This window comes from Homarus americanus, unplaced genomic scaffold (assembly GCF_018991925.1).
Source record: "Homarus americanus isolate GMGI-L3 unplaced genomic scaffold, GMGI_Hamer_2.0 scaffold16712, whole genome shotgun sequence".
Classification (NCBI taxonomy): Eukaryota; Metazoa; Arthropoda; class Malacostraca; order Decapoda; family Nephropidae; genus Homarus; species Homarus americanus.
In genome coordinates this window covers 2,059,211-2,086,766 of record NW_024757794.1, presented here as the reverse complement: position 1 = coordinate 2,086,766, position 27,556 = coordinate 2,059,211, and the positions used below count along the sequence as shown (strand labels likewise).

At 35.7% G+C, this 27,556-nt stretch overlaps 1 protein-coding gene across 4 annotated transcripts in view; it reads right to left on the bottom strand.

Moving 5' to 3' along the window:
- Window positions 1-638: 638 nt before the first annotated feature.
- The window catches only part of LOC121857755 (zinc transporter 5-like), a 32,367-nt gene continuing 5,449 nt past the window's right edge, over window positions 639-27,556 (bottom strand). For 3 of the 4 annotated variants that reach the window (XM_042353896.1, XM_042353897.1, XM_042353898.1), the window contains exons 4-16: window positions 14,648-14,865; window positions 14,034-14,212; window positions 13,372-13,539; window positions 12,451-12,554; window positions 10,606-10,787; window positions 9,854-10,051; window positions 9,555-9,711; window positions 6,900-6,954; window positions 6,403-6,530; window positions 5,965-6,083; window positions 4,778-5,004; window positions 4,514-4,642; window positions 639-3,797 (exon numbers count right to left, since the gene is read on the bottom strand). In XM_042353896.1, the coding sequence (XP_042209830.1) occupies window positions 3,633-3,797; window positions 4,514-4,642; window positions 4,778-5,004; window positions 5,965-6,083; window positions 6,403-6,530; window positions 6,900-6,954; window positions 9,555-9,711; window positions 9,854-10,051; window positions 10,606-10,787; window positions 12,451-12,554; window positions 13,372-13,539; window positions 14,034-14,212; window positions 14,648-14,865 (2,029 nt within the window). In that variant the 3' untranslated portion in view covers window positions 639-3,632. Of the gene's footprint in view, window positions 3,798-4,513; window positions 4,643-4,777; window positions 5,005-5,964; window positions 6,084-6,402; window positions 6,531-6,899; window positions 6,955-9,554; window positions 9,712-9,853; window positions 10,052-10,605; window positions 10,788-12,450; window positions 12,555-13,371; window positions 13,540-14,033; window positions 14,213-14,647; window positions 14,866-22,876; window positions 26,025-27,556 lie in introns of those variants that run through there. The other variant, XM_042353895.1, reaches the window with a different exon arrangement.

Here is a 27,556-nt window from a genome sequence, read left to right as displayed (position 1 = left end):
TACAGTCCTGATCCTTATCTATATGGCAACCTGTGGTGTAATGGTCAGCATGCTCGCCTCACAAGCGAGCGGACCTAGGTTCGATCCCCGGACAGTGTGAAACTATGGACAAGTTTCTTTGCGCCATTTGCCTCTGTCTACCGAGCAGTAATTGGGGACCTGGATGTTAATTGATTTGCGGATTGTGTTCCGGGGTAATGGTTAGCCAATGCAGTTGACGAGTTATCCAGTCTTCTCAGACTATTCCTTGACACTGGGTCATGCAAATTGTTAACTTAGGGTGTGGTTGTTGTGTTGGCAACAGCTTCTACACCTTAAACAAGGGGCAACCAATCTATATACAGTATATTTATACAACTTTATTTCTAATTGGTGAAGCCTGGTCTACCTGGTTTTCCTTTTACTCTACAAGTACTTGGGCCAGCAACATGCCCAACAATCCCAGTCAAGATCAGGCCATTTACATTTTCTCATTGAATCAAAAAATCAAGCTAATGAATCAAATACAGTAGATGAGCATTGAGAAGGAACCAGATTTGACAAGGATGGATGGAAGGGGGGATAAAAACGTAGACTACACAGTTGTATTATACTGTACTATATGGGTTTAATCTGGGGAGAAGAAATTGGTTCTGAAAGACCTGGACTTTTTATTTCTGTATTTTAAATTGTGTTTTCATTATAAATTCATTTAAAATTTGTTAATAAAATAACTTACACAATATATAGTAACATTGATTTCATAAATATAAAATACTGTACTGTATAAAGAATAACTAGATAACTTGGAAATGCTTTATAGTGGGAAGAATGTTTGGGGGTTTTGCTTTTCTTTAGTCTAATTACCTCGCACAACAATGGAAAACTCAAAATGAAAAGCAAGTGACAGAATAAAATCAATCGTGATTTGTTATGAGAAAATGAAACATCAAAAGAAGTATGAAAAACGATCAGAAAAGAACAGCAAAAAGAAAAAAAAGAAAGTACAGTTCACCATATTTCTGAAGGGTATACAATTTGATTCTCCTCCCACAGAGTACAGTATTGTATATGGTATTTTATTATTATATTTGTTTAACTAATACTGTTTAAAATAATTAAGGTTCACCTTCATGTTCAAGATGAACATCTACTCTATGGTACCATACTACAAAAGGAGTTAATTCTGACAATGCAGTTGAAGAAATAAACTCTGAACTCAACTTAAGTTCTAGGACAGGATGGGTACCTTCATAATAATGAACATTACAGATTAAGTTTGGAGATAAACTTGTGCATATTCATTAATATTTCCTGACAAAATGGGTTTGCTATTTGAGAGGTTGAGATAAGAATGTCTAGCTACCTCAGAGCACTTGCTTTAATGCTAAAGGCCCTCATCCTAAGTTAAATAAATCAGGAGATTCAGCTGGTTTAAAATATTCAGTAATATAAATGAGTTCAAACTTAGCTTAAGCTTAAAGGCCACATCTGTCTCCTGTTGCATGAGGTCCAGTGATGCAAGAGTAGCATAGTAGCTGAATTTCATTTGTACAGGTTGAGGTCAGAGTCAGGGTGAACACTTATCCTATGGGTAGAGCCCTTGCTGATAAAGAAGGTCAAACAGTGTGGCAGGAGCAGTACAAACAAGAAATGAATGGAGAAAGAAAATATATTCTAGAAAAAATAAATAATCCTTAATTATAGTGAACACTTGTTTTAGGGGAAGAGTGATGGATCTACTTCTCACAACATTGATATACAGTACTGTATATCACATTCACAACCTTTTATGCTTCACAATGGGATTCTTACAGTGGAATAGCTATCATGTTACATATTATTTCTAATATCACTGAAAAATAAATTACAAACTGATGGCTAAACATATAATTATGGTGGCAAGAAAATGTTTACCATTTTGTTTTTTTAATTTGCTATCCTATAAATACAGTAAGATTCTGCTGAATTAGTAATTGATAAATGAGAATTTGGTTGTAATGAGTTTAGTGTTTGTGGCATGAAAATTCAATAACCAAATTGTTACAGTGTATAATTTCACAAGAAAAAGCTTAAGAATAATGATGCTTGTCAATTACTTTATGCTGTATGGAAAGAAAATGAGTACAAGTGCATTAACAGGGTCCCTTACCTCACTGATAAAAAACAACTATTGCCAGTCACCAACACCACAGCTTCCTGCCGCATGCATTTTAGATATTTTTACAGTGAACATAATTTTGCTTTGGTATGCTTTAATCAGGATTTGGTAATACCGTACATGTATTGGTTTGATCTGTCAAAACACATTAAATAAATTTCATCAATAACATTCCTTCACAACCATCAACACAATTACTTCTCTTCACATACATATGCTGCTGATTTAGTTTGTTTATGCTCATGTAACTTTGATAATATCCATCCACCAATCACCTCTCAGACATGATGACTAGGAAACAGAATTAATTTATAAGTTTAAGGTTCTGTCTTTTTTTTAAGTAAATCAATATTGGCTGGACTAAGAATAAACTAAAGGGAAAAATAAGTGACGAGTACAGCATTTGCTTTGCTGGGGGTCCAAGCAGGCATGAGAGGAGTCTTTCACTCAAATTTTGCTCTTTAAATTGAATAGAAGTTCATCATTTATCAACTGTTATTTACTCAGAAAAATACAGATATAAAGTGAAAAATAACATTATTGCCATGGCTCAGCCTTAGTAAGAGTCAGTGCACTCTTAGAGGCACCTGAAATATACAGTACTAAGGTCATTAAATTTAATTTTTGTTCACTAGTTACTCATTTTGAAGTGCCTCACTATATTATGATGTATCTATTATCTGTATCTTTACTGTGGAACGAAAGTAAATATTATTGGACTTTCAGCTTTACATCATTTATGCAATTTTCATTTTCACTTTGGACACAACTGAATTACAACTTACTGTTCAGTTTTTCATAATTGTAATCTCAATGTAGATATATAAATTCTAACTTACTGTAATGAATGCTGGAATGGGGAATCTAACAACTCACTTCCATAAAAAATAAAATAAATTAATAAATATCCTTCCTGAAAAATCTACAAGACTTGTCCTTTCACTTTTCAAATTTTTTTAGTTAAAAACAATCCTTCTCAGCTTACTTCCATAACTGAAATAACCTGAAATTCATACACTCCATAAAGTTACTGTCACAACACTTACATATTATAAGAGTAAATTATCAAAGAAAGGTTGGTACTGAATGCATAATACGTACAGTACTGTGGATAGTAAAAAATATTTAAGTAACAAAACAGTTAGTGTACACTCGCCACAAAATGTTCTTTAACAGCTGGGCACTACAGTTTTCAGAATGAGCACTATGGATCCTGTCATCTCTGAATGGTTGATATGCCTGGTTGTGAAATTACTCTATATTTCGTAATAATATATGTTGCTCATCTTTATAGCAATTACAGGTTGAAAAGAAGCACATGTAATTTAATTTGCAATAAAACTTCCTCGGAGAGAAATCTTCAGATTTGTTCATTTTGTCATATTGTATGACCGTTAGAGCATTTGAGAACTTTTTGTGGTGAGTTTACATCAGATTAAAGACTGCACATTTGACAAAAATAAATTACTGTAAAATAGCTTTCCTTTTGATTCTAGACTGCTCTAATACAGTTTGGGTGAGGGTTTTGTTGAGTCTTGACTACTGTGCCCAGTCCCCACTGTGATGGAGGACACTCAACTACAGGGTCAGCACTGGCCAACACTTCCACCTCAACAGTCATCTGGGTAAAACCTGCTTCTTGAAGAATTGCAGTCACCTGAAAATTTAAAGGATGGGAACTATAAAGTCATATTCTATTGACACAGCCTACCTAACTAGGGACATGTCTTGCTATATTCACTACATCAAGGAGTCATACTAAATTTACACACTTGCCTAGGAGAACATTACCTTGCCCCCTTCGAAATCAATGATATGGAAACTGGTGACGCAGTTCAGAGAAACAGGCTGCGTGAAAGTTATATAACACATGCGCCATCCAAATGTTGTTGCACTCTGTGTAACATGTTGTAAAGAATAAATTTATGCCAGCAACATGGTGGTGGACACTTTCAGCACTTCATTTAAGGTAATTAATTGTGGATCATATCACATCTCTGTAATATTACGCTACATTTATGCAAAATATTAGGTTCATAACTGATATAGTTTTTAGCTTATTGGCCTGTTGGTGGTACAGCGGTAATGCACATAACTCACCAATATGTCAAGGGTTTGAGCCTTGCCCGAGACACACTTGAGAAGGGTGTTATCCAGTGTGACCCTATCAAACAACACAGGTTTCCCAGTCCCCGGTATCCTCCTGTTCTAACACTGGATAGTAGAGCACTCAAACGGCAAGTAAGCTAAGTGAAAAAATATATATAATATTGTACTCCTTGCCAACTATCCTTTAACCCTTTGACTTTGATCAATGTTTCCTCTGGGAATCCCTCCAGAGGACAGAATTTTGCCTGCTATTCTCCAACTTACGTTATGAATAATACGTTGTTCTGAAATGTCACTTGAACACTGGACCACTATTGTTGACACATGTATGTCTCCAGAGTGTTGCCAAAACCGAGGATCCTTACAACTCACAACGTGTTCTATTTCAAGGATCTGTTGGAGAAAAGGTTTTAATGCACTTCTTAATAAAGTTAATTACTATCTGTACTAACATTAAACTGTATAGATTAAAATGTTTATTGTCCATAACTACTAAAGATATGAGTTCAGTTTTACAAACACACTAACCTTATCTATACAGGTTTTGGCAGCTGCCTCAATTCCAGTTGGTACCCTTAATAAAAGTACTGATGCAGAGTCCTTCAACAGTGGTAAAACTGATGCTAAGATGAGACCAGACAAGACCAGTGAGCAAATAGGATCAGCTATCAGCCAGCCATACCAATCAATAAGTAAGGAGGAGATGATTACTGCCACACTACCAAGAGTATCAGCCAATATGTGCAGGAATACACCTGCAAATTTAAAAAAATGTAAATGCTATATCCAGTCTTCTTAGAGGAAGCAAATACTGTACAGTACTACATTCAAACTTATAAAATATTTTAAATTATACAAATTTAAATATTACAACTGACCCTAAAATGATCTACTAATGTACAGTATAACTAAATGACTGTACTGTATCTAATATTTAATGCAAAATGGGGAAAGCATATTAATTCCCATAACTTGGACAATATTTGCTTCCAAATAGTCGACGATCGGCAAACCAACACAATGCTAAAAAAATTGCTGGAGGATTCTACATAATAGAAAGATTATTCATGGTTACACAAGTAAGGTACACTAAGAAATCTGGACTGCAAATTGTTAGCTTCATATTTTTAACTTTGTTTCTAATGTTAAAGCAGTCCTCTTTTACTTCATTGATAGATAAATAAGGGGGTTAGGAGATATACTAGTGACTAGAAGGCTGCTTACATGATATTACACTCATCCATGCATTACAAGATAAGATGTGAAGCTGTGTGGGCTGCCTCATGTGGCGACTCACTGCTCCCACAAAGCTTCAAGTGGCTCATATGCATAATGGACTGCACATTTGCCAACACTTGTTTACAAGAGCTTCATTAATCCAATTTGGCCAATTACATAATTATATTTTTTTCTGGCACAAAGTCCAAGTGGTAGAAATAAAGTCTTTGCAAAATAGCAAAGTTATCTTAAGTTAAGCCACATAGAGCAAGAGCCACCTGTGTTGCAAATTAAAAGCAAATTCTTTTAGTCCATTTTAATAGACACTCTTAATTCTAGAAACTGAGTTGTTACCTTCTGGGTTAAAATAGTAACAAGGACACAAGCTTTAATTAGCCAAGTGAGCTTCACTAAGATACGGTAATGGGATAGATTGTTTCTAAAGCTAAATATGGCAATGAAAACAAAACCAAAACAGATTAAAAAACATCACTTACCTTGCATGTTAGCATTAACATTATGGTTGTGCTTGTGAGTGCCAACTTGATGACCATGACTACCATTATGACAATGGTTCTGGCTGCTGACATGTGAGTGTCCATGGGAATGAGTGTGACTGCAATTAAAACATCAAAATGTAAACCAAATTTATAGTCACAATCCAAAATTCAGGAATCCATTATGTCAAATTTATACATATAAAAACATAATGTTTTTAGCCAGAAAGAAAAAATATTACAAAAAGATGCAGATGTTGAGTGATAAATACAGCATATGTTATACTCAGGGTGTACAGTAAGGTAGACTGTCATTGTAAATTATAAAAAATGGAATACAAAATAATTAAAAATCTGTAAAACATTTAAAAAATTTCAGTCAGAATTATCTACACTAAATATCCATACTAGTGTGTATACCATCACATGAGTTGTTACCTAAAGGACACAATGCCAAAAAGGTTAACAATTAATCCACAAATGGCAACTGCTAGTAATCTCTCGGTGTGTACTTGAGGTGGCTCCCAGAGTCGTCCAACAGCCTCGTACAGTACCATTAAACCAATCTGCAGGGAGCAATATTTAAAAAATGGTTTGTGGGACAAAATTCATTCACCAAAGACTAATTTTTAATAGTCTGCATATACAATACACACTATGTGACCCTTTTCAAATGAATATTCAGTATGGCAAATATAAAGACAAAGAAATCAGTACAGTACAGTAAGTCAAATCCAATACAATGAATCAGTTATTAAGTTTTTGCAAGTGATTTATCCTGTTGGACTGAGATATCATAAAGCCTATAGTATAAGACTAAGCCATATTTAAAGCCATTCTTGCTTTAGATGTGTATTTATAAATAAATCATAAACATTTTAGACCAAGTAGTGGGAAAAATATATATATATTTTTTAAGTAATACAATAGCTTACCACAGTTAAGAAGAGACCATTCACAAATCCAGAAAGTACTTCAATTCTCCCATACCTGTAACATGAAACAGTCCTTATTTGAAAATCTCAATTTCCCCACACCATTTGAAAGTGTATCATTTGTGATGGGAACTAGGTAGTCAGCTTGTTCAAGGAACAAGTTATTCATTATGTTTATTCTTTTTCATCTTACAAGTGTTATGTTATGTTTGTATTATGTTTGTTTGTGATATATAATGTTGTAGGTTATATAGTATATTGTTGTATTGTAAATTTTGTATTACTTGTGTCAATGTTTACATCCTTGTAGTGAGTAATAAACAACCTGGCAACTCTGTGAGGTTAGTTGGTAGGTCTACCAGTAGGAGTGACTTACTCACTCCCTGACTTCTTGATGTGTTGTTCTGACTGGCTCTGCCCTGTGCTGTGTACATGTATCCAGTGTCTCTGAGGGTTTTGTGTTTGCGCTACTGAGTGATCACCTCACAGCTAAGTTTACTTTGTGTATATGGATTAGGATTAAAATTACAGTATAATGTATAATGTGATAGGTAACACTTATTCCATGTTCTAATTGTAAGAATAGAAGTTCTTGTCTTTTTGTCCTGGGTGTTGTTTCTCAGTTGTAGTTGATGTACTTTCATTTTCAACTTCCTGTGTATATAGTGTAAATATGTTTACTAATTAATATATTATAGCAGTTTCTAGTGTATTATGAATACTGTATTCCAATCCCCGTTTATCTTCTTTTGTGATTTCATGTTGTGGAACATTAAAATAACCCCTAGACAAGTATGTCCCATAACACATTTCATATTAATAACTGTAATGTATCACAGCTTTATACAGTATAGGCTGGGTATCCCTTATCCAAATTCATATCCCAAATCCGAGACCCTTAAGGCCCCAAGCATTTCGGATAAAGGATACCCAACCTGTATTTGATTTAGTTCCATATGAAAATATGTTTTAGCAATAAAACACACAGGAAATAATAGGAAATAAAGGAATTTGAGGAGAAACTAAGTAGGATCTGATAATTCAAAGATAGTGTTGTAAGATGAGCAAAGCAGAGGAGTGTTGTAAAAGTAGAAAGGAGATACTGTAGTACAGGTTGTACCTCTCTAGTCCGGCATTCTGTGGTCCGGAAACTCCCGTGGTCCGGAACGATTTTAGTTTGTCCAATAGGTAGATAGGCAGCTTTTTTTTTTTACTTATCTGAATTATTATTATCACAGGAGTATTAAATTTTTGCCCCTCAGGCCCTAATGTGGGTCAGTTACCTATTCCCGGGTGGGCTAATCCCCTTAAAAAAAAAAAAGCCGCGGGAAATTAAGGTTTGTTTACATCCGGCAGTTCGGCTGCTCTCTCTCTGCTTGTCTATACAGAGTACAACATTTAACCCTTCAATATATATGAGCAGTAAATAAGTGTTGCTTTCATATTCTTATGTAGAGTAATGACAATATATTTTCACATGTGCGCACTTACATACGAGCAGTCACGCTTTTTTTTTTACCATTAATGGTTAGCTACTTATATTGTTCCATTTATTAACATTAAATAACATTACAGGTACTTCAAGCAACCATATTCATTTTTTTACATTAATTTTACTACAGCTAAACTCAGGGTCTTATTTTCTTCAGTTTTATATGTAGAACCAATCAGTCACTGGTTTCGTAAGCTTTAACATAAACAATGCCGGTAGCCGTCTCGTCTCCTCTAATATTCCACGTATTATTAATAAATTGTATTGTTAATTTTGTACACACGTACATTAATTCAATAAAAACAAATTCAGAAACATTAATTAAAATATGTATGAATAGTAAATAAGTGTTGCTTTCATATTCTTATGTAAAGTAATGATATATGTTTTCACGTGTGCGCACTTACATATGCGATCTCTCTTTTTTCTTTACCATTATCATTATCTACTTCTATTGTTCCATTTATGAACATTAAATAACATTACTTAAAACAACAATATTAATTTTACTACAGCTACAACCAAGGTCTTATTTTCTTCAGTTTTATATGTAGCACCAGTCAGTCACTGGTTTTGTAATCAACGAATACAATGCTGTGTCATTTCCTCGTGTGTTTTAATATTCTACGTATTATTAATGAATTGTATTGCTCATTGTGCACACATAAACATTAATTCAATAAAAAAGACATTCGGTAATAAACAATAATGAATCTTTTGTACATAAGAGAAATGACGCTGTTTACACGATTATGCAAGTCATCTGCACGTTGGCGGGCCATTCAAACCCGTCGAAATTCAAGTTTCCGCCGTCAAAATTTTTATTTATTTTTTTTTGTGTGTGTTCCAATAAAATACGTTAAGAATTAAAAACTCGCGAAATTTGAGAAGCTACTATACGACATTTAACCCTTCAATATGTCTTCAAAGAGACCATGATGCAGAGAAAGTGGTGCTAGTGCTTCCAGGCATAAGCACAAGTCACTATCTATCCAGGAAAAGGGTGAATTTCCATAGTCCGGCACCGGTCAGGTCCCGAGGTTGCCGGACTGGAGAGGTACAACCTGTACTATAATTCATAACAACAAAATATATAGTACAAATTTCTATAAAGCAAGTTATCTTCTTCTGAATAAGAACTTAATCTACATTGCATTCCCTACCCAAAGGGAAATGTCTTGGTTGGTTTCCATCTTGCCATAACTGATGCAACTAAACCCATGACAAGTGCTGAACAATCAAACAACATGTGGAAACCATCAGAGATGAGACCTAAGCTGTTTGTCCACATTCCATAGGCAAATTCCACAAACGTAAAGCCTGAAAAAAAGAAGAAGAATTGACAGTGCACGAATTTTAATTGTAAGAATTTCTAAAGAACAGAAAACCCATTACTGTGTTATGCTTACAATCTTCCTCAGAACACACACAATACAAAAAAAAAACAATTTACAATACTCACAGAGATTAACACAGAGAAAGTAAAATATTGTGCGGCTGTTGGGATTTGAAAGAATTAGTCTGAGAGTTGAGGTGAAGAATGTGATGAGGGACTGTGAACGGTGTAGAGCCTCGCCAGGTAGACCATGAAGGGGCAGAGCCGGCACGCCCCCCGGGCCGCCGCGCCACCGCTCCTTCCCTGATGTTAACTGAAGAGTGGCTGAGGAGGTTGAAATATATATAAGAAAATAGGTATAAATGTAGTGGGTTATGTCCAGGAGCTGTAAAGGTAAAAAAAAAAGTCATACACTATAATGAAACCTACATATAACGGACTTATCTCGCTCCATATAATCCATTAGAAGGAGGGTTTCACATCTAATGAACCCTCGTTATAATGGACTCATCTTTATATAGTTTTTAGATGGAGGTTTCAGATCTAATGGACCCTTGATATAATGGAATTCCCTCTTCATATAGTCCATTAAATGGAGGTTTCACTCTAAAGTATCTGTCAACCGAAATGTTTAGGATAAAGAAGCTTCCATGAGGCTTCCATAAAATGAATAATTATGTGAAGGAGATACTATGTGTTCAAGGAAGGCTCCTCTGTCTCTCTCTCATATGTGTACCTTAAGTATTCCTTCTATTTCTATTCTCATTTACAAGACCAACATCAAGAATAACACTCTCCCTCATTTGCTGTCACTCCTTCACTACATACAACCCAGCATCACACAACACCTACAACAGCATATACATAGTATTTCCTACCTGCAGATAACATAACAACACTAAATGCCACACCCCCAGAGAAGGCATGTTCAAGTTTTTCTTTGACGTCTGTGCCATCATTTTCTTCACTTCCTCCCGAATACTTCCAGATGGCATTTATGATTAAGCCGGCAAAAAAGACTGCTAAGGTGCCAACTCTAGCTGTCTTCACCACATCCAGTCTGTAAAATATTAGTATATATTTAGAAAAGCAAACAGTCACAAGATTGTAGGTTTTATACACCTTAAGATAATATAGTGATTAAGTTTGGGACCCTTTAGGACTAAGGTACAATGAAAGACAAAAGTCGCATCGTGAAATTTGGTGAAAACATATGCTGAAGGGCTAAAACTTTTGGTGTGCTCTGCCTTGTGGTAGGGGGCTCTCATAATGTTTCACAAGTTATATTTAATCTTCGGACAAAACAGCGAGACGACGTTTGCCTTTGATTGTACAATATTAATGATGAAGTTAAAATTGGTTTGGTTTGGTTAGGGCCTATTAACAAGAGTCATCAGTCATTAACACTCACCTTTGTTTTACACAATACTGTACATAGTAATGAGACTCCGTAAGAACTTAAGAGATATTTTTCAAGTTGCAAGGGATTGCTTTTCTATCTGCATAAATACTTGAAGCCATTTCCCAACATTGCAAAAATCAGCATACCCAATTCATCTTATTAAGGTACCATAAAAATTATGTTTAAAAAAAAGTAGTTTCTCTATTAACGGTTTTGTTTCTTCTCGTTAACTTTATTTCAGAGCTGTTTTATTTAATTATAAAAAAAACACTTAATGGTTGAGCCTCAAACCAAACATCTAATAAAATTAATCCATGAGTCTTGGGTTAAACACCTGGGTTTAACTCTTAAAGATCATAAACTAGGATTAACTGATGAATTAATTATACTTCCCTATCACAACCAAGTTCTAATGATCCTTCCAGAAAATGTCACCATTTAAAGTATGAAGCAAACCTTCATAGAACCAGGTCAGCAGACACACAACTTGCCTTTACTCAGCCCCACTATAGTGGGGTTGTCAGGCTTAAGGCACTTCAAGTTCTAGTTGGCTTCCACACTACTGTATGGAGAGCAAGATGGGAAAGGTTATCCAAGTAGTCTGATGCCAGCCTCAGCCATAAAGTTAAATTTCAGTATCCATTCTTCAAGTGTAATATCTCACTTTACTTTTTTACTTTTATCCTCTTCACCACTGATCGGCTCGTTAGCCGCTTGGGCGATCGGTCACGTCTCTGTTACTTTTCTTTTTCTTTTATCCTCTTCACCAATTGATCGGCTCGTTAGCCACTTGAGCGATCGGTCACGTCTCTGTTATGCACTGTTGGCAAGTACTGGGCATGCAACACAACCATCACCATTACATTATTCCTGGATTAGCCTAACTAAACTAATGGTTTATTTATTTATTTATATTTTTTATTTATTTATTTTTTTAATCTATGCCTTTTTTATTGGATTTAATAAATTTTTGTTGGTTTAAAAAAAGTGTTTTTTATTACTTAGATGGTTTTAATTATTTAAAGTAGATTTGGAAAAGCATAAGATTCAGTGAACAGAAAAGCATTGTGGGAGGGATTATAAGTGTATGGGGTGGGAGGAAGGCTAATAAATGCAGTACTGTATAAGTATTCAATGGTTAATAAACTTATCTGATATCTTATGTTGAGATGCAAAATTTTTTTAAAATCTAATGCAATTTGTTCAAGCTATTGTGTTGAACACAGCATTCACTTCTTTGTCCCTTTCCACTGGGCAGAAGGGGACAAAACAACTTACAACCCAACAAATATACTGTATAATATAAATAAGAATTACATACCTTTGAACACAGGCAGTGTCAATGTAATAGTGTAAAACAAAGACGAATAGGGCAACAACAAATGCCTGTGGCAGAAACTGTAGAGTCCTGGGGCTTGGTGTGTCCTGTAATATCAAATGGTAACATCAGATGACATCAACAATAAATTTCATACTGTATACAGAAGAGAATGACTGAATACTGCCTATTAAGGAGAAAATCTAGAAACCCTGCTTATTCACATAGACAACTGGTGTTACAATGACAGGAAGTGGTGCCCAAATTGTTTTGTGCTGAAGCAACAAAAGGAACCTTTTAATAAAGCCTTCTATCCATTACACTTGAGGCTGGGCTTCATTTTCCATTTGCCAAATACCCGGTAGCATGGAACACCAAGATACATTTAGCTTTTATGTGCAAGAATTGAAACACATTCTGGTCCATTTCCACATTCTTTCCAAATCACTTGAGGATTGAAAACTCCAGCCAAGACCATACACATTTAATTAAATTTAAAAATCAGTTTGTGGGAAAACCTACTGAACTGTAGAGAAAGGCCTAAACAGAACCCTCCACCACTTCAATTAAGAATCAAGAAAGAGAAGATACTGAAAAGTAGTTATGGAATAGAGACAGACAAAAGAGAGATATTTGTTAAGCACCTTTACAGTGGTGCGAGCAATCTCTAAGTTGACCAATGCTTTTGTCAAAATTGAGCAGCTGAAAGCCAGAAAGACAGGAGGGAAAAAAGAAAAGAAAACCTAAGTGTTTAAAACGAAGTTTTTTCAGAAATACTGATCATGAAAGTACATACAGTATGGTGGAGTTTGTAATAATAAGTACTGTACAGTAAGAATTAAAAATACAACATCATCTGCTAAACTAAAATTTTTATTCTACTATATTTTAGTTTTATCTCATATACTGTACATTACTACAAACCTGAGTCAGCCAAATCATAAAGGTAATTGGACAGAGGAAAATAGCAGAGACAATGGCAGTCAGAGCATGTAAACGCTTGGATCCACCAACGTCCACAGCTAAACGCCGTCCCCCATTATTGACGTAAGCTTGTAGACACAGAGTCAGTAGAAGCACAACAATACCACCCTGCAGAGAACCAAGTCAGTACATTTCTCAACAGCTTGATGACTATCATGCACTTCAACACATAACATTAAATGTAGAGTGGTTGTGTGGTAGTGAAGGAAACACAACTAAGAGATGGACCTTTATTCCTGATGTTTCGTCACAAGGAATAAAGCTCCATCTCTTAGTCGTGTTTCTTTCATTACCACACTACCATCTGTCCACTATAAACAATGTTTAAATATACAGTAGTGGTAATGTGTTTGCCTAAAATTTGGGTTTCTACCTCAAATGCAACTAAATCATGGCCATTTCAAGGAGGATATTTATTTTTTTCAATGAAACATATCAAGTGGAATTGTGACAAAATATAAATGGAAACACTTTTAATCAAATAACTTTACCCTGTATACCAGCATACAGTACTGTATCAAATATATATCAAACTCATAAATTGCCACAAGAAATATTTTATGAAAAATATAATAGTGTACAGTGTGGGTTGATTACTATACCTCATGATCTGAAAGCCCAGTCCAAGCTAACAGGTAGTAGAGGAGATGGCTGACGCCATGGTGCTGTTGTCCCTCCGGGTGTTCTGCTGCTTTGGTTGCATCATTGTCGAACAACACGAGAGAAAGAACACCCAGGACAAACCAAAATGAGCCTCGCAGCTTCCCTGGGCCACCTATACCTAGAAAGTTATCATTCAGGGATTTATTATATTAAATCCTTTAAAAAATTCAACAACAGAATGTAGCAGTAACACATTTAATTGGCAACCTCCAGGTGAGAAAAGTTTGCCAGCAAAGTGAGGCAAGATACTCTTCCTTTGTTATTTATTTATCTCTTATTCTCATTTCTTCTTGTCCCGGATCAAACAAATACCTTAATAGGCAGAAGATAAAGTCCCTTATTTTTTTTTTCACCTTTTGTTTGACGTTGCAGGTATAATGTTATTAATGCACTTTAACAACTGAGGTCTTTAAGCACCAAACAAGGTCAGTAATTACATTTGCCCATCAACAGCTAAAAACCAATTTAAGCCTAAAGTATACAGCATTACATCATCATACAAACAGTTTCAAATAGACAACAAGTATCTACTATGTTACTTTCCATTAATTACCTTTAAGAACAGCACTCCAGACAGCCAGAACAACAATATCAGCATGTTCACTCAGCAGTATTGTACGTAAGGGTCCCACATAAGCTAGTCCATAAAACCACAGGAGGTTGAGGCAGGTCTGAACAAATGCATGTCTTGCAATATTAATCCAAACAACCTGCTGCAGCTTTTTGCTTCCGGAGAGAGGACGTTGAACAAAGCCATACACAAGAGCACATCTGTGAACAAAATTTCACTTTAGTTATAGGAAAATAGTACACCTATTTTAATAAAATAAAAATAGTCTTTTTACACCCTGATCTTGTTGCAGAAGCCTTGAGAGACTTGTTTTAAAGCTCAAGTGCTGTCAAAATTAAGGTACAGTACAGTACTTCTGAATGATGTATTCCACATAACCTCAAGTGAACAATGTTTTAAATTCAACAGTGTATTCTTCATGGTTTTCAACTTGTCTAAGATATTGTCAGCCTCTCTGATGGTTCTTCATATACATCTAATACCATAAACAACAGGATGGCTTTTTCTTTACTTGTACAATGCTTCATAGATCCAAATGTTTTTCTCTCTGCCCAGCATATATTGTACAGTCACCTTACCCAAAAACACATTAATATTTACCGTATGCTGAAAGGTTCTGTTATCTTATCAACAATTCGTATACAGTGCAATATTTTATACCTGACTCTCTTATCGGCTAAGTTTTCTTGTGACATGCGTAGTACTGAAATCGCACAAAAGTTATAATAGCATACAGCTAATACAGACTTTCTCATTAGAAGCCAAGTTCTTTGTGAACATATAGCAAGTTCAAAAAAGCTTTCCCTAAATTGGTTTGGTTAAGATTTTGACTCTGGCTGCCTTCCAGTATGAAAGAAAGCTGGATTGCTCTTGTTCCAGTTTGGATTATTTCTACTGCTCCCTCAATTGACTTGTTCAATATAACCTTCAGAGATAGAAGTACCGGTACTTTAATGATTTTCCTGTTAGTCTGTTGTCTGGAGTTCTTTTCTGCATTCGGTGGTTTTATCAGCCTTGCAAGATTTTGAGGTACTGGGTATGTTCCAGCTGTCCTTTCATGATGAGGGTCAACTTTTAGGAGCAGATCGTCTAACAATAATCAAAGCAGATGAACTGTTTGAATGATGGGGAGGACAAGCTCAGTCTACACTACCTCACCAGAAGCTATAGTGCTGTAGCCAGCTCTCTCCCTTTCCATTAAGGGTACTGCAGTGGAACTTGAAGTTTTAACTTAACCTGCTTGAGCCTCCTCCCTCTCTTCCAGCTAGTGTCATATACAAGAGTCCCTTGGAAGTTGGAACTAATGTTGGGACTCGGATATGGGGCCAACTGCCTACTTGTACTTGGTACTTAAGGACCAGTTTTTAGATTCACGTACTTGTATTTGTACTGTACTTGACATTTCAGTTTTGTATACAATTTTCATTTTATTCACTACATTTTAAATAATCAGGTGACACATGATAATATACAGTCTCTCCTCGACTTATGACGGGGTTCCGTCCTGATGACCAGGTCTAAGTCGAAAAGGCGAAAATAATACATAGAAATTCTAAAATGGGTGTCTTTTTCTTCTTGGCACCACGAGAACTCTCACTTTTACGCTTGCCAGCCATTTTAAAGAGAATTACAAACGAAAATTTTGTCAGTACACAGCGCGATCACTAAAGTCAGTATTGGAAAATGCGTAATTTGAAAAGTATTTTATAAGACCCCGGTGGTCGCATGTCCGGGTTGTCATAATTCGAGTATGTCGTAAGTCGAGGAGTATCTGTATACTGTACCAATAGTCTATAAAGCCCAACTCTGATGTGTTGTGTTGGTAGGAAAAATCTGGCTCTTCTGATCCTAGTGATAGTGATAATGATGAAACTGAGGACTTCGACACCAATTGTTGACTCTTGAGGGTTATTCAGCCCTCCCTATTCAACTCATTCCTTGCTTTGCAACATACAGTACCTTGCAACTAGTTGTTCAAGATGACTTAAAAATATGACCAGCTAAACAGGACTTTTGAAAAAACAAACGAAAAACAGCAAAGATTGCATCATATGTACACAGATTTGCTACAACCACAGAGTTACAGGAGGGTAAGAGAAGGTTTCAAGCTGTATGTACAGTACTGATGAGAACTTTGAATCAAATATGTTATACAGTAAACAATAATGATCACTTACAAATAAAAATTATGTGTATCATAATTGCGATGGTCTCTTCGACATTTATTTAGAAGATAGTTTATTATTAATTCTTTACTTATAAAGACCACTGATTTTTATTACTGGAGTAACTATGACCTACAGTATAGTGTGTAAGGTATAACCCCCTACACATGAACCTTGCGATGTGCATTAATGTTTTTGCTTTTGTATTTAGCAATAAAGCGATAAATAAATTACCGAGAACCTTCTTATAAATTTCTTCCACAAAAGTACTTGTGTACTTTTACTTGATCAAGTACACTACTTACTTGGAATTACTATACATGACCAAATTTCCTACATCGTGTTTTTACTTTTCTTTTTGCAAATTCTTAAAGTACTTGTACTTTTGAAATAATGTAGTACTCAGCCCAAGTACTTCACACAGGCTTGAAGAGCATTGTACACGAGTATCCTTGACCTTGACTCTTGCAAAACGGGATTTCCAGGATGACTCTTCCAACTACCATTTCTTCCCAATTCTTTAGCCTCCCTTTGCCTAGAATCTTGCACTAAATTCATCTTTTTATTTTCCTCTCTCTTCTACTTTTCTCCTCTCTTACTGCTCTATTGGTACATTTTTTTCTACAAGGTTTTCTAAATGCAGCTCTCTTCCTTGTTTTTGCTTCTTTTATATCTGCCCTCCAATAAGCACCTCCACCTCCCCACCTCGTATTTTTATTTTCTTTTTCACTCATTTTACTGCCTTGTTTATGCTCTCACTGCACCTCCTCCCATCTACACTGTGAATGTCTCTAGTGTACTACATTCCTCTTTTTATAGCCTCATCCAACTTCTTTGACTTTTTAAGTGTATTCTTGTGTAATTACCACACCTTCCACTCTTCTTTCATCTCGCTGTTCCTCTTTGTTTTGGTATATAAGCCCATCTCATTCTGATTTTAAATTCTGCAAGCACCAAGTACAATAGTGGTTTGCTCTGGTCATCATTCCTCTTATTACTTTTGCATCTATGGATTTTTTAATCCTCTCACCTACTACTGTATTGTACTGTATAATACTCAAAGACTTGTGATCATATACCAGTAATACCTCATTATTTCTTTTTCCAAATATACGGATATACCTTACATCGGCAGTCGAAATTTGGTTAACTTTTTTTTTCTGCAAGCTGAAATGAGAATGTTGAGGTGGATATGCAATGTGAAACTGAAGGACAGAAAACCCTATTCAGAGTTAAGAAGGCAGCTGGGTATTGAAAGTATGTAATGGCAAAGTTTAGTACAGTATTGAGATATGATGAGATGGTTTAGGTATGTGGAGAATGGATGAGAGCCACTGGATCAAGAGATGCACGAATCTATATGTGCAGAGGAGAGCCAAGGGTAGGCCAAGAATGACATGGTGAGAGGTTGTAAGAAGTGACAGTATGAGTTAAGAACCTGACGAGAGGCTACAAGAGAATGTGCAACATGGAGAACTACCACTAGGTAATTGAGCTAACACACACAAGCATACGCATGTCTCTACATCTTACTTATTATTCTAAGTGGTTCTAATACTTAATAGCACTTAAACTTTTAAACATTTTATTTTTCTTCGTTTGAGTCACATTTTAAACATACAAAATACTAACATCTGAGACTCCTTAGATATAATCTTCCACACAAATCATACACACACTAAATTCTATTCTAACAAGTTAATAATCTAAACATATTTAAATAATGAAAACCTTTTATAATAAAACGTCTAGAGAAGCAATATAAAACTACCTAGATATTGTAGGTTACAATATTGTGATTTACTTCAGCTGAATATTTGTACTTGCACCTGTTTCTCATTTAAGTATGTCATTTATTCAAAACATATTATGTGGATTCTGAATAACATTAAGTAATTACAGTAAGTGGTACAGTATAGAGAAGGACAATATTACTGTATTGTAATACTAGGTACAAAGTTTGTATCATTGCTAAACATATGAAAACTTATCTGTATATGTGACATGCGTTTGACATACAACCGTACACCTGATTCCATGTGCAAGCAAATCATTGTGGACCTCAAATCCATTTGTTTTAAATATCAAGACAATTATTTAAGACATTAAGTACATTTCCAGTGGACTTCCTACATAATCATTGTACTGTAGATAGTTATACATGTGTCTACAAATTCACCAAGATGAATACAAGATATTGATGTTTTTGTCTAAAATGACAGGCATCTGCACTGTACCTGTATACATTTATTCACAAATTCAACAGTTCTTAATTCCCTTAATATTTCTTAAAATAATATTCTCTATAATATTGTCTTAAAATAATATATTTCAATTAAAAAAAATCTAAGTTAAAATTGTAAAAAAAAAAAAAATATTCCAGGTACTGGTAAGCCAGATCACAAAATACATCTGGTAATCTGAAAAGGAACACCGTAAGATTCTCTGTGACAACCTCGTTCAAAAGCAAGATCCAGGATAGCATATGACATTAATAACAAAATGTCATTTGAAGTATCAAGCAATAACACAGCAATTAAAATAGTTGTTCGAGATGATTTTGTATAGCAAGTTGATAGGAATGCAAGTCACGTGTTAGGTAATATACTAGACAGCACATAAAGTCGAGTCAGGAGCAAATGACAGACCTTGATTAGTACTGCTGTGTTATAGCAATCTCTCTCCTGTCAAAAAAATTTGGGGATGAAATAACAAAACTAAAAATTCAATATAATTAAATAATCAAATCAATCAAGCTGTTCAAAAATCCTGTGAAAGATCAGGCAATCAATTTCTTCTTTTCTCTAAGCTGCAAAATCACTGAGGAGTGTGTTGATGAGTGCTAAGACAATTTTGAATACTCTTCTCACTCATGTTTACAGAACTGTGGTAAATTCCTCCCTCTCCTTATTTGTGCATAATGTTTTAAGCCCAATTTACCAATATGACTTGGAAAAACCATGCAGGTGATAGTCTTAATGTGGCCAAGCATTCCAGGAATAACATGTGTGGATGAGGAAATGCAGCTTATATGGCATGTGGAAACTGGCGAGCATCAGGATAATTTTGGTTGGAGCTCGGGTTTGCTTTTTTTTTTTTTTTTACGGGGAATAGCCCTCCTGGGCACAGGTCGTCGACCCACATCGGGGCCAAGGGGGCGAAAAAATAAGAATAAAAAGAAAATAAAAATAGAAAAAGAAGAGGTTATATTAATCTCCACCACGAAGATGCTGGAAAAACAGCTTTTTAAAGTGAGACATTGTATGAGTGTGGAAACACAGAAGAAGGCAGAGCATTCCAGTTTGGCTGTGTGAGGAAAGAAGGATGTACTGTAACGGGTTATTCTAGTGTGACCGACATCCACAGAGAAACTGTGGGAACCGCGGGCAAGACGTGTGTTACGAGCCCATGGCTTTGCCGGCGGTACGCAGGATGCCAAATCCATCGAACATTGCCTGTAAAAGAGTGTGTGTGAAGCAACATTGCGGCGAAGAGAAAGGGAAGAAAGATTGGCAACTAAAGGAGGAGAGTTAATAAGACGAAACGCATACAACAAAACAATCCTGAAGAATATGGAATACAAAAAGAGCTTCTGTGTAATCCACCTCTTCAATAGCTTCAATCAAGAGAACTTGTTCAAGGAGTGTTTAAATGGAGAAGAGGGAGTGCCAGTTGGGCATGTAGATGGTAGATGATACAGCTGTCTTAAGGTCCTCCCAGTGAATGTATTGGTAAGTAATGTATCATAACTTATAGCATTTTTGTCACCATTAAAAATCCTTATTTTTATTTATATATTATCTAAAACATTTCTCATGAGTACACAATCATTATTTATACTACTAACAATATCCCAATGAAGCCTTCATATACAACTTATTGGTGAACAATGTTGCTGTGTGGCCTGAATCTCCATTGAAGCCATGTTATAATCACCTTACTTAGTGGCCTTGATTTCAAGAATACATCCCAGGCATTAATCAAGGTACAGCACTCCTGCATACTATGTATTTACCTGTAAGCTACACTGAGTGGATATAACTCTTCACCTGACCCAGTGATCTCTAATTTAAGAACCAAATTCGCACATATGCAACATTTACCATAAAAATTTCATTTACACCAAGCTAAGGTTTCCACATACAAGGCTTCACATTTTACTTTTCATCTTCCCCATATGTACTGCATGAAGAAAAAGTATTTCGTGCACCAAACACCTCAAGGATGGATATGGAGTTTATGTGAATATGTCTGCAGTAAGAGTGCACACAACTCAAAAGGCTTCGCAATGCCGTCACCATATATGGATTGAAATACTGTACTGTAATTGTCCTGGATCAAAATGTGGCAGTTTGAAAATTTGGAAGTTGAAATGGCAGAGCTGCTCAATCTCATGTAGAGGAACTGGCAACAAGAAATTTGGTTTTGAGTTAGCAGCCAGAGAAAAAGGCAGCAGCAGTATAGAAAGTTACCATATAACATAATTGGTTCACAGGGAAGATGCAAATTTGCTATCGACAAAGTGATCCAAGAAAGTAATGACATGGATCCTAATCCAGAGTGAACTTTAGAGAGGAAAGGTGGTACAGTATGTGTTTCTGCCTACAGGGAGTTTTGTAAATTGAAACATTGTGCAATTTTTTTCACTCTTCCCCAATTACCAGTGGTGTTAGTGCCTGTAGTTCCCCCTGCCAGCACACAAGCTCACTGTATGACTACTCTCCCATGCAGCAGCAGTACCCTGGTTTATTAGCCCACCAAGCCAGCCCTCTTCTTCACTCAGTGACCTGGCAGCTATCTAATAACGACCCTGATAAACCTATGCCACTCATCACACAACTGAGTAATTATCTACACTCGACTAATACCAGCATCTAATTATGCAGAAAACAAATGTATTAGTGAGTACAGTACAGGCACTCCTCGGGTTATGTAACATTCAACTTAGGTAAATTCGACTTTAGGTAGAAGTCCCATTAATATGATAAAAATATGATGCATTATATTTTCTATCTCGCATTTCATATGGGCAAACTCAAGAACTGTACTATCACAAAGTATTGAGGGGAAAGGAGTGTTGTTGACCCTACAGAGGAGTTTGTTGTCCTTTCCTTCTACCTACACACTGTAGTATCACCACTACTGCCATCCCTTAAGGTAATGTGCTAGTATGTATTGTAAATGTTCTATTAATCATCTATTATCTTGTAATATAGTAATTATCTTGTAATATAGTAGAGTTGTTTATTTTAAATTAAAAGCAAACACAATCAAAATATACTGTACTGTGGTTATTTACGTCTTAAAATGTTGCTTTACCGTAAGTTAGGTAATGCATATACAGTACTGTACAGTACTCTATTACAGGTACATTCATTAGGTATGCTGCCCAACTTAAGGTTACTGGGTCAAATCCGACTTACATAAAATATGAGTTACATATTGTTCCTGGAACATAACTCTTACGTACTTCAAGGACTGCCTGTACACTCATCTTTAACATTCATGAATAAAATTTACAGTAACCAATTTCTAAAAAGTGCATACTTGGTTGAAAACTTAAGACAGTACAGTATCATTGTCAAAATGGGGGCTTTTGCCTGTGGCTGGGATCTGGCCCTTCCTTTATATTTAAACGTGTCTTGTTTATAATGAATTTACTTATACCAGCCTTTCTAGAAACACAACCCTAGGTACAGAATAAATGAGGGACACTTATAGATGTTAACAAGAGTGCAAAACTCAGATGGGAACACAATATTATTATTATTTATAAGTTTGTATATCACGGAGATAAACTAAGATCTGAAGTAAATGCAGTTTGCATAAGATTCTCATGAGAAATTAGATAAAAATCCAAACCACAATATACAGCTTTTAAAAGTACAGTACTGTATTCTAGTCCACTTCACACCTTTACCATCAATTTCATGCTGTCCAACAAAGCTGTGCTTGTTCATAACTTGTGCATCCTGTTCCATCCAACAACACGGCTTCTTAATAATACATTTGCTCGTGATTTTAGGTTTATGAAGTGCAAAAACCCTTCTTCACCATTGTACTTTTAATATTAAGAAATGTCTCATTCAGAACAGTAAATGATGATCTGAACAAAAATTTCAACACACGTGTAACCATAGCCTTTACATACTCCTTCTTACAGGGGACAAGACATGCCTGTTCAAACTGAAAACCTTCATTATCAAGGAGCATACCTCAACAACATCGTGGCTTCATTATTATATGTACAATATTGTCAAATTACAAGTGTAAAATTTAATAATATAACAATATACATATTAAGATTATTTTCTGTAGTCGTTAAAATTGTCAACAATTGTAGATAAATATTTCTTCTCAAAATGCAAACATAGGTTTAGAAACATCTGCATTATACAGTATTATACAAATGACCTTATCATGAATACACAGTTCTGAATCATAGGTAGAAAAACAGTATAGTACTAATGGAACAGAATACAATACATGAATAACCAATTAATCAAGGGCAATGGTCCTGGTGTTTGGGTTGTGCATGACAACTTCTATAGGACCATCTAAGTCTCCTTTACCTGCACACAGCTGGTTAACCATGCTCACTATCATTTCCATTCCCTCAGGAGTCTGTACATTTAAATTGCTTCCTGGTGGAACTTGAATTATAAACTTCCGCTTTTGTCCACCAACAGAGGCATTTATGTGAATTTCTGTCAGTTGCTGCGCTGGTTTCTGTACTTGTGTGATGGGTAATATATCATAGTTGGAGTCGAGCATGTCCTGAATGTTTTCTTCTTCTGCCAACATTCTTTGTTCATCTTCATCTTCCTCATCGCCTACATCTACATCATTCTCGGACATATTGGCACCAGCCTTTGTCTGGAGACTCTCAATAGTATTAGTTGCCTGACTTACTGCAGCAGCTATGACCTTGTTTACAAGTTCTTCATCCAGTGAATCAGTATCAGGAACTGTTTGTGTAAAGCTTATAGTTCCCTTTGATATGCTTACATCAGTGCCTACTTGTGTCTTGGCTGGATTAACAGAATCCATAGACTTATCGCTGCTCTTCCCAACTATTTCAGGAGGATATTGGTCCTCAAGTTCTTCTTCCTTATCTTCCATGTTCATATCATCAATATCATTAACTTCTTTCTTAATAATTGTGCCCCTGTTTGCAGTGATGTTTTGCGCTTCACCTTCTGTAACAGTTATTTCCATGGCTTTATCATCCCCTTCTTCCTCTTCCTCATCATCATCATCATCGTCATCATCATCCGGAGAACATACGTCTCCATCTCCGCCACCCAATATTTCTTTTGCTTTTTTTTCCTTCTTCTCTTCCATTTCTATTTGTCTGAGCTGTTTCGAAGCCAAGTCCTCATCCAGATCTGGGAATTCGGGCATAGCTCCATCTGCAAGAGGATGAATGTAACGTATGTGATTCTCATAATACTCTCTTTTGCCAAACTTGAACCCACATGTACTACATGCATAGTAAATGGCTTTATCATGATTCTGCAAATGGGCCTTCAGATTTTTCCTGTCAGAAAAATCTCTAGTGCATTTCTGGCATTTGAATGGTTTTTGATTCTTGTGAACCAATCTCTTATGCCTTTCTACATCTCCCTTCCTTGTAAATCTTGCTTCACACTCATCACATGTGTGAGGTTTTTCCCCAGTGTGTGTTTTATAATGCTGCTTCATTGATGATTCTTTAAGCATTTTGAAGCACATATTACACTCCACATACTTATCTCCATCACTGTCAACTCGCTTAAAAAGAGTATTTGCTTTCTTTTTCTGCTTTGATTTTTTTGGATCTTCACCAAATTCATGTAGAGCATCCAATAGTTCCTCTCCTACATCACTTATACTCTCAGCAGCCTCTGACAGAGCTCTCTGAAGTCGATCTAATTCACTCCCATCTTCTTCTTCATCTCTCGGTTCCTGTTTCACCTTTACAGGTACAATGGCCTTACCAGGTTTCCTGCCTCTTCTAGACTTTGGTGTTCTATCCAACCCCGGTTCAAATTTTCTTACAACACCTTTGCCAGTGAAGATCATACGTGGTTTTGCGTATATATTTTCCATTTCTGATGTTACCATTCTTGCCCTCTTACTTACTCTTGATTCACTTTTCGCTCCATCCCACTGGTGCTTTCCTCGTCCAGGTTTCTCAATCTCCTCCTGATCTGAAAAGTACTCTTCAGGTTCTTGCTTAATCTTCAGAGGCTCCAACACAGTCTCATCTTTATTGGACTCCTGTTTACACTTAACTTTCTGGTTAATGAAGACATTGTCCAAAACACACTTTGAGTCCTGTTTTGAACTTTCAGCAATTCGTACATCACCACACATAACCATGTTGTAATGAGCGTTCTCTCTTGATTCTTTCTTTACAACTGAGTTTCCCTCCACAACACCAACCTTCATTTTAACTTCAGGTACTGTTCTATCACATTCTTTCTGAGACTCATCTCCCAAACTATCACATTCTGAAGTAAAACTAATGTTTCTTTTCTTGATATTCTCACTAGTAATGACTACATTTTTCTTCTTCTCAAATTCCCCACTATCACTAGCATAGTCAGGATTCTCACCACTATTACCACTACTTTTATCCTGTACAGTTTTGGAAAAGGCTACCGGTAGTTCAAGTTTGACATTCTTTAAACTTGGTTGTACTGCACCTTTTGGAAATAGATGTTTCTTTGTGGATATCTTCCTTCCAGCAACACTTTCTTCTTTACTATTATCAATTATTACTTTTGTTGTCTTAACTTTGATGCTTACCTTTTTGGCAACTGGTTTGGGACCTTTAAGAGCCTTTATGGGACTCTTTGAAGTCAGTGCCAATGTCTTCTCTCCAGCATCACATTCTTTGCAAGATGGACAATTGCAACCATCTATCTTCCCCTCCCATGTACCTAACATGTGAAGAACGGATATCTTCTTCCGACGTGTTCCTTCACGCACAGACATTTTGATATAATATACAGTACAAAACTTTTTTCTAAACACGGTCTTCCTTCGTTTCCTAAGAAATTCTTCAAATGTTACTCACAAGGTTTTTCTTATTGCTAAATCTTAATTCGATGTCAGATTATCAATATATACGAACAACTGCTTGGATGTGCAATCCTAGTCAGGCTATCACAAGCATGAGAAACCGTCCTTTCCAGCTTGTTCAGCACCTAAGGGATAAAAAGAGAGTTGATATTATTTTTATACAATGGAAATTACATAAAATGATAGTACAGTATTCACTTTAAATAAGATCAACTCTCTTTTCAAACCAATTATTACAATGTTGCTAAGAATCTTATAGCAAAAGGATTCATGGTACCGGGTATAATGCAAAACAAAATTTTTTTATCTATGGCCTACCAATTTTGTGTCAAAACTTTTTTTTATATATCCTGTACACTGTAGTACTGTATATAGGAATCTTGAAGAAAGAGAGGAAATGATATGGGGAAAATGTGAAAGACATGAGAAGAAAATGACAAAATTTACATTTCCAACCATAAAAAAGGATCTATCGAGCACGCATTGTACTACAAAATTGAGGGTACACATCAAGAATTTTTCACCGACATTCTGTAATTGTGAACGACTGTTTATGCAATCACATTAGAACGAGGCACAGTTATACTCCCTTTCTAAGTTCCACCAACTTAACTACTGAAGAAAAACTATGATTGAAAGCTATCAATATAATTTGGTTTTAAGAAACAACATACCTACTTCCCTGTAGAGGAGACCCTAACTGGAAAATATCATGCTCACTTTCTAGTCCAATGATAACAAGAACATTTTGGAAATAATGAAGGTGGTTCATATGACATTTGGATGGATTAAGTGGGAACAGGTAAAGACATATTTGATCAGAACTTAAAAGGGTGAAGATTAATTTATCCTTGTGCACATAAAGGCAAAATTTACAAAACTAGTCCATACAGTTACTTGTACAGTACAGACAGTGTAGCACAAAACTGGGTTCCACCAACTCCTGCAATACACTAGGTCATGCTCGTCTTTTTTTAAAGTAAATAGGAGAAATTAGTGCCATCCAAAGATGCTCAATATTTCAATTTAACATTTGAAATTGTACAGTACTTTATGGATCTATGCTGCTATTGCATCTTTGATATCTTGTGAATCTGTCATTAGAAACCAAATTTATTTTTTTATATGGCTTCCAAGCATCTCAATAATAAATCTTCTAGCACTTGTCCATACATTAAATGTAAGAGGAATGTGCTAACGTGGAAATAATTTTATAAATTAAGAAATGTGCTGGAATGGGTAAAACAGAATTATTACTTCTTCACACATTAAACCTCAGAATCAACAATAAGATGTTTCTTGTCTGAGAAACATGAATCTACCTAAAGAACAGGTGTTAAATGTAAAAACTAACTGTAAAAGATGCTTTTATATAAATATATACTGTGTATAATGTGAAAAAATTCAGAAATATGAACATCCACAGCTTGATTCCCTTTTCAAAACACCCAACACTTCCATTTTTACATCACAACCAACAATTCCTTTATCATTTCCATAAATGATAACATTCCTATTACAGGTATACAGTAAACCCTCGATAACTCGACGTGGATATGGTCTCGGAATGTATTAGTATAACTCGGGAAATACCGGGATTTGCAAAATTATCTGGGAAAATCTTGGCATATCTGGCCACCTGCATCACCTACCATGC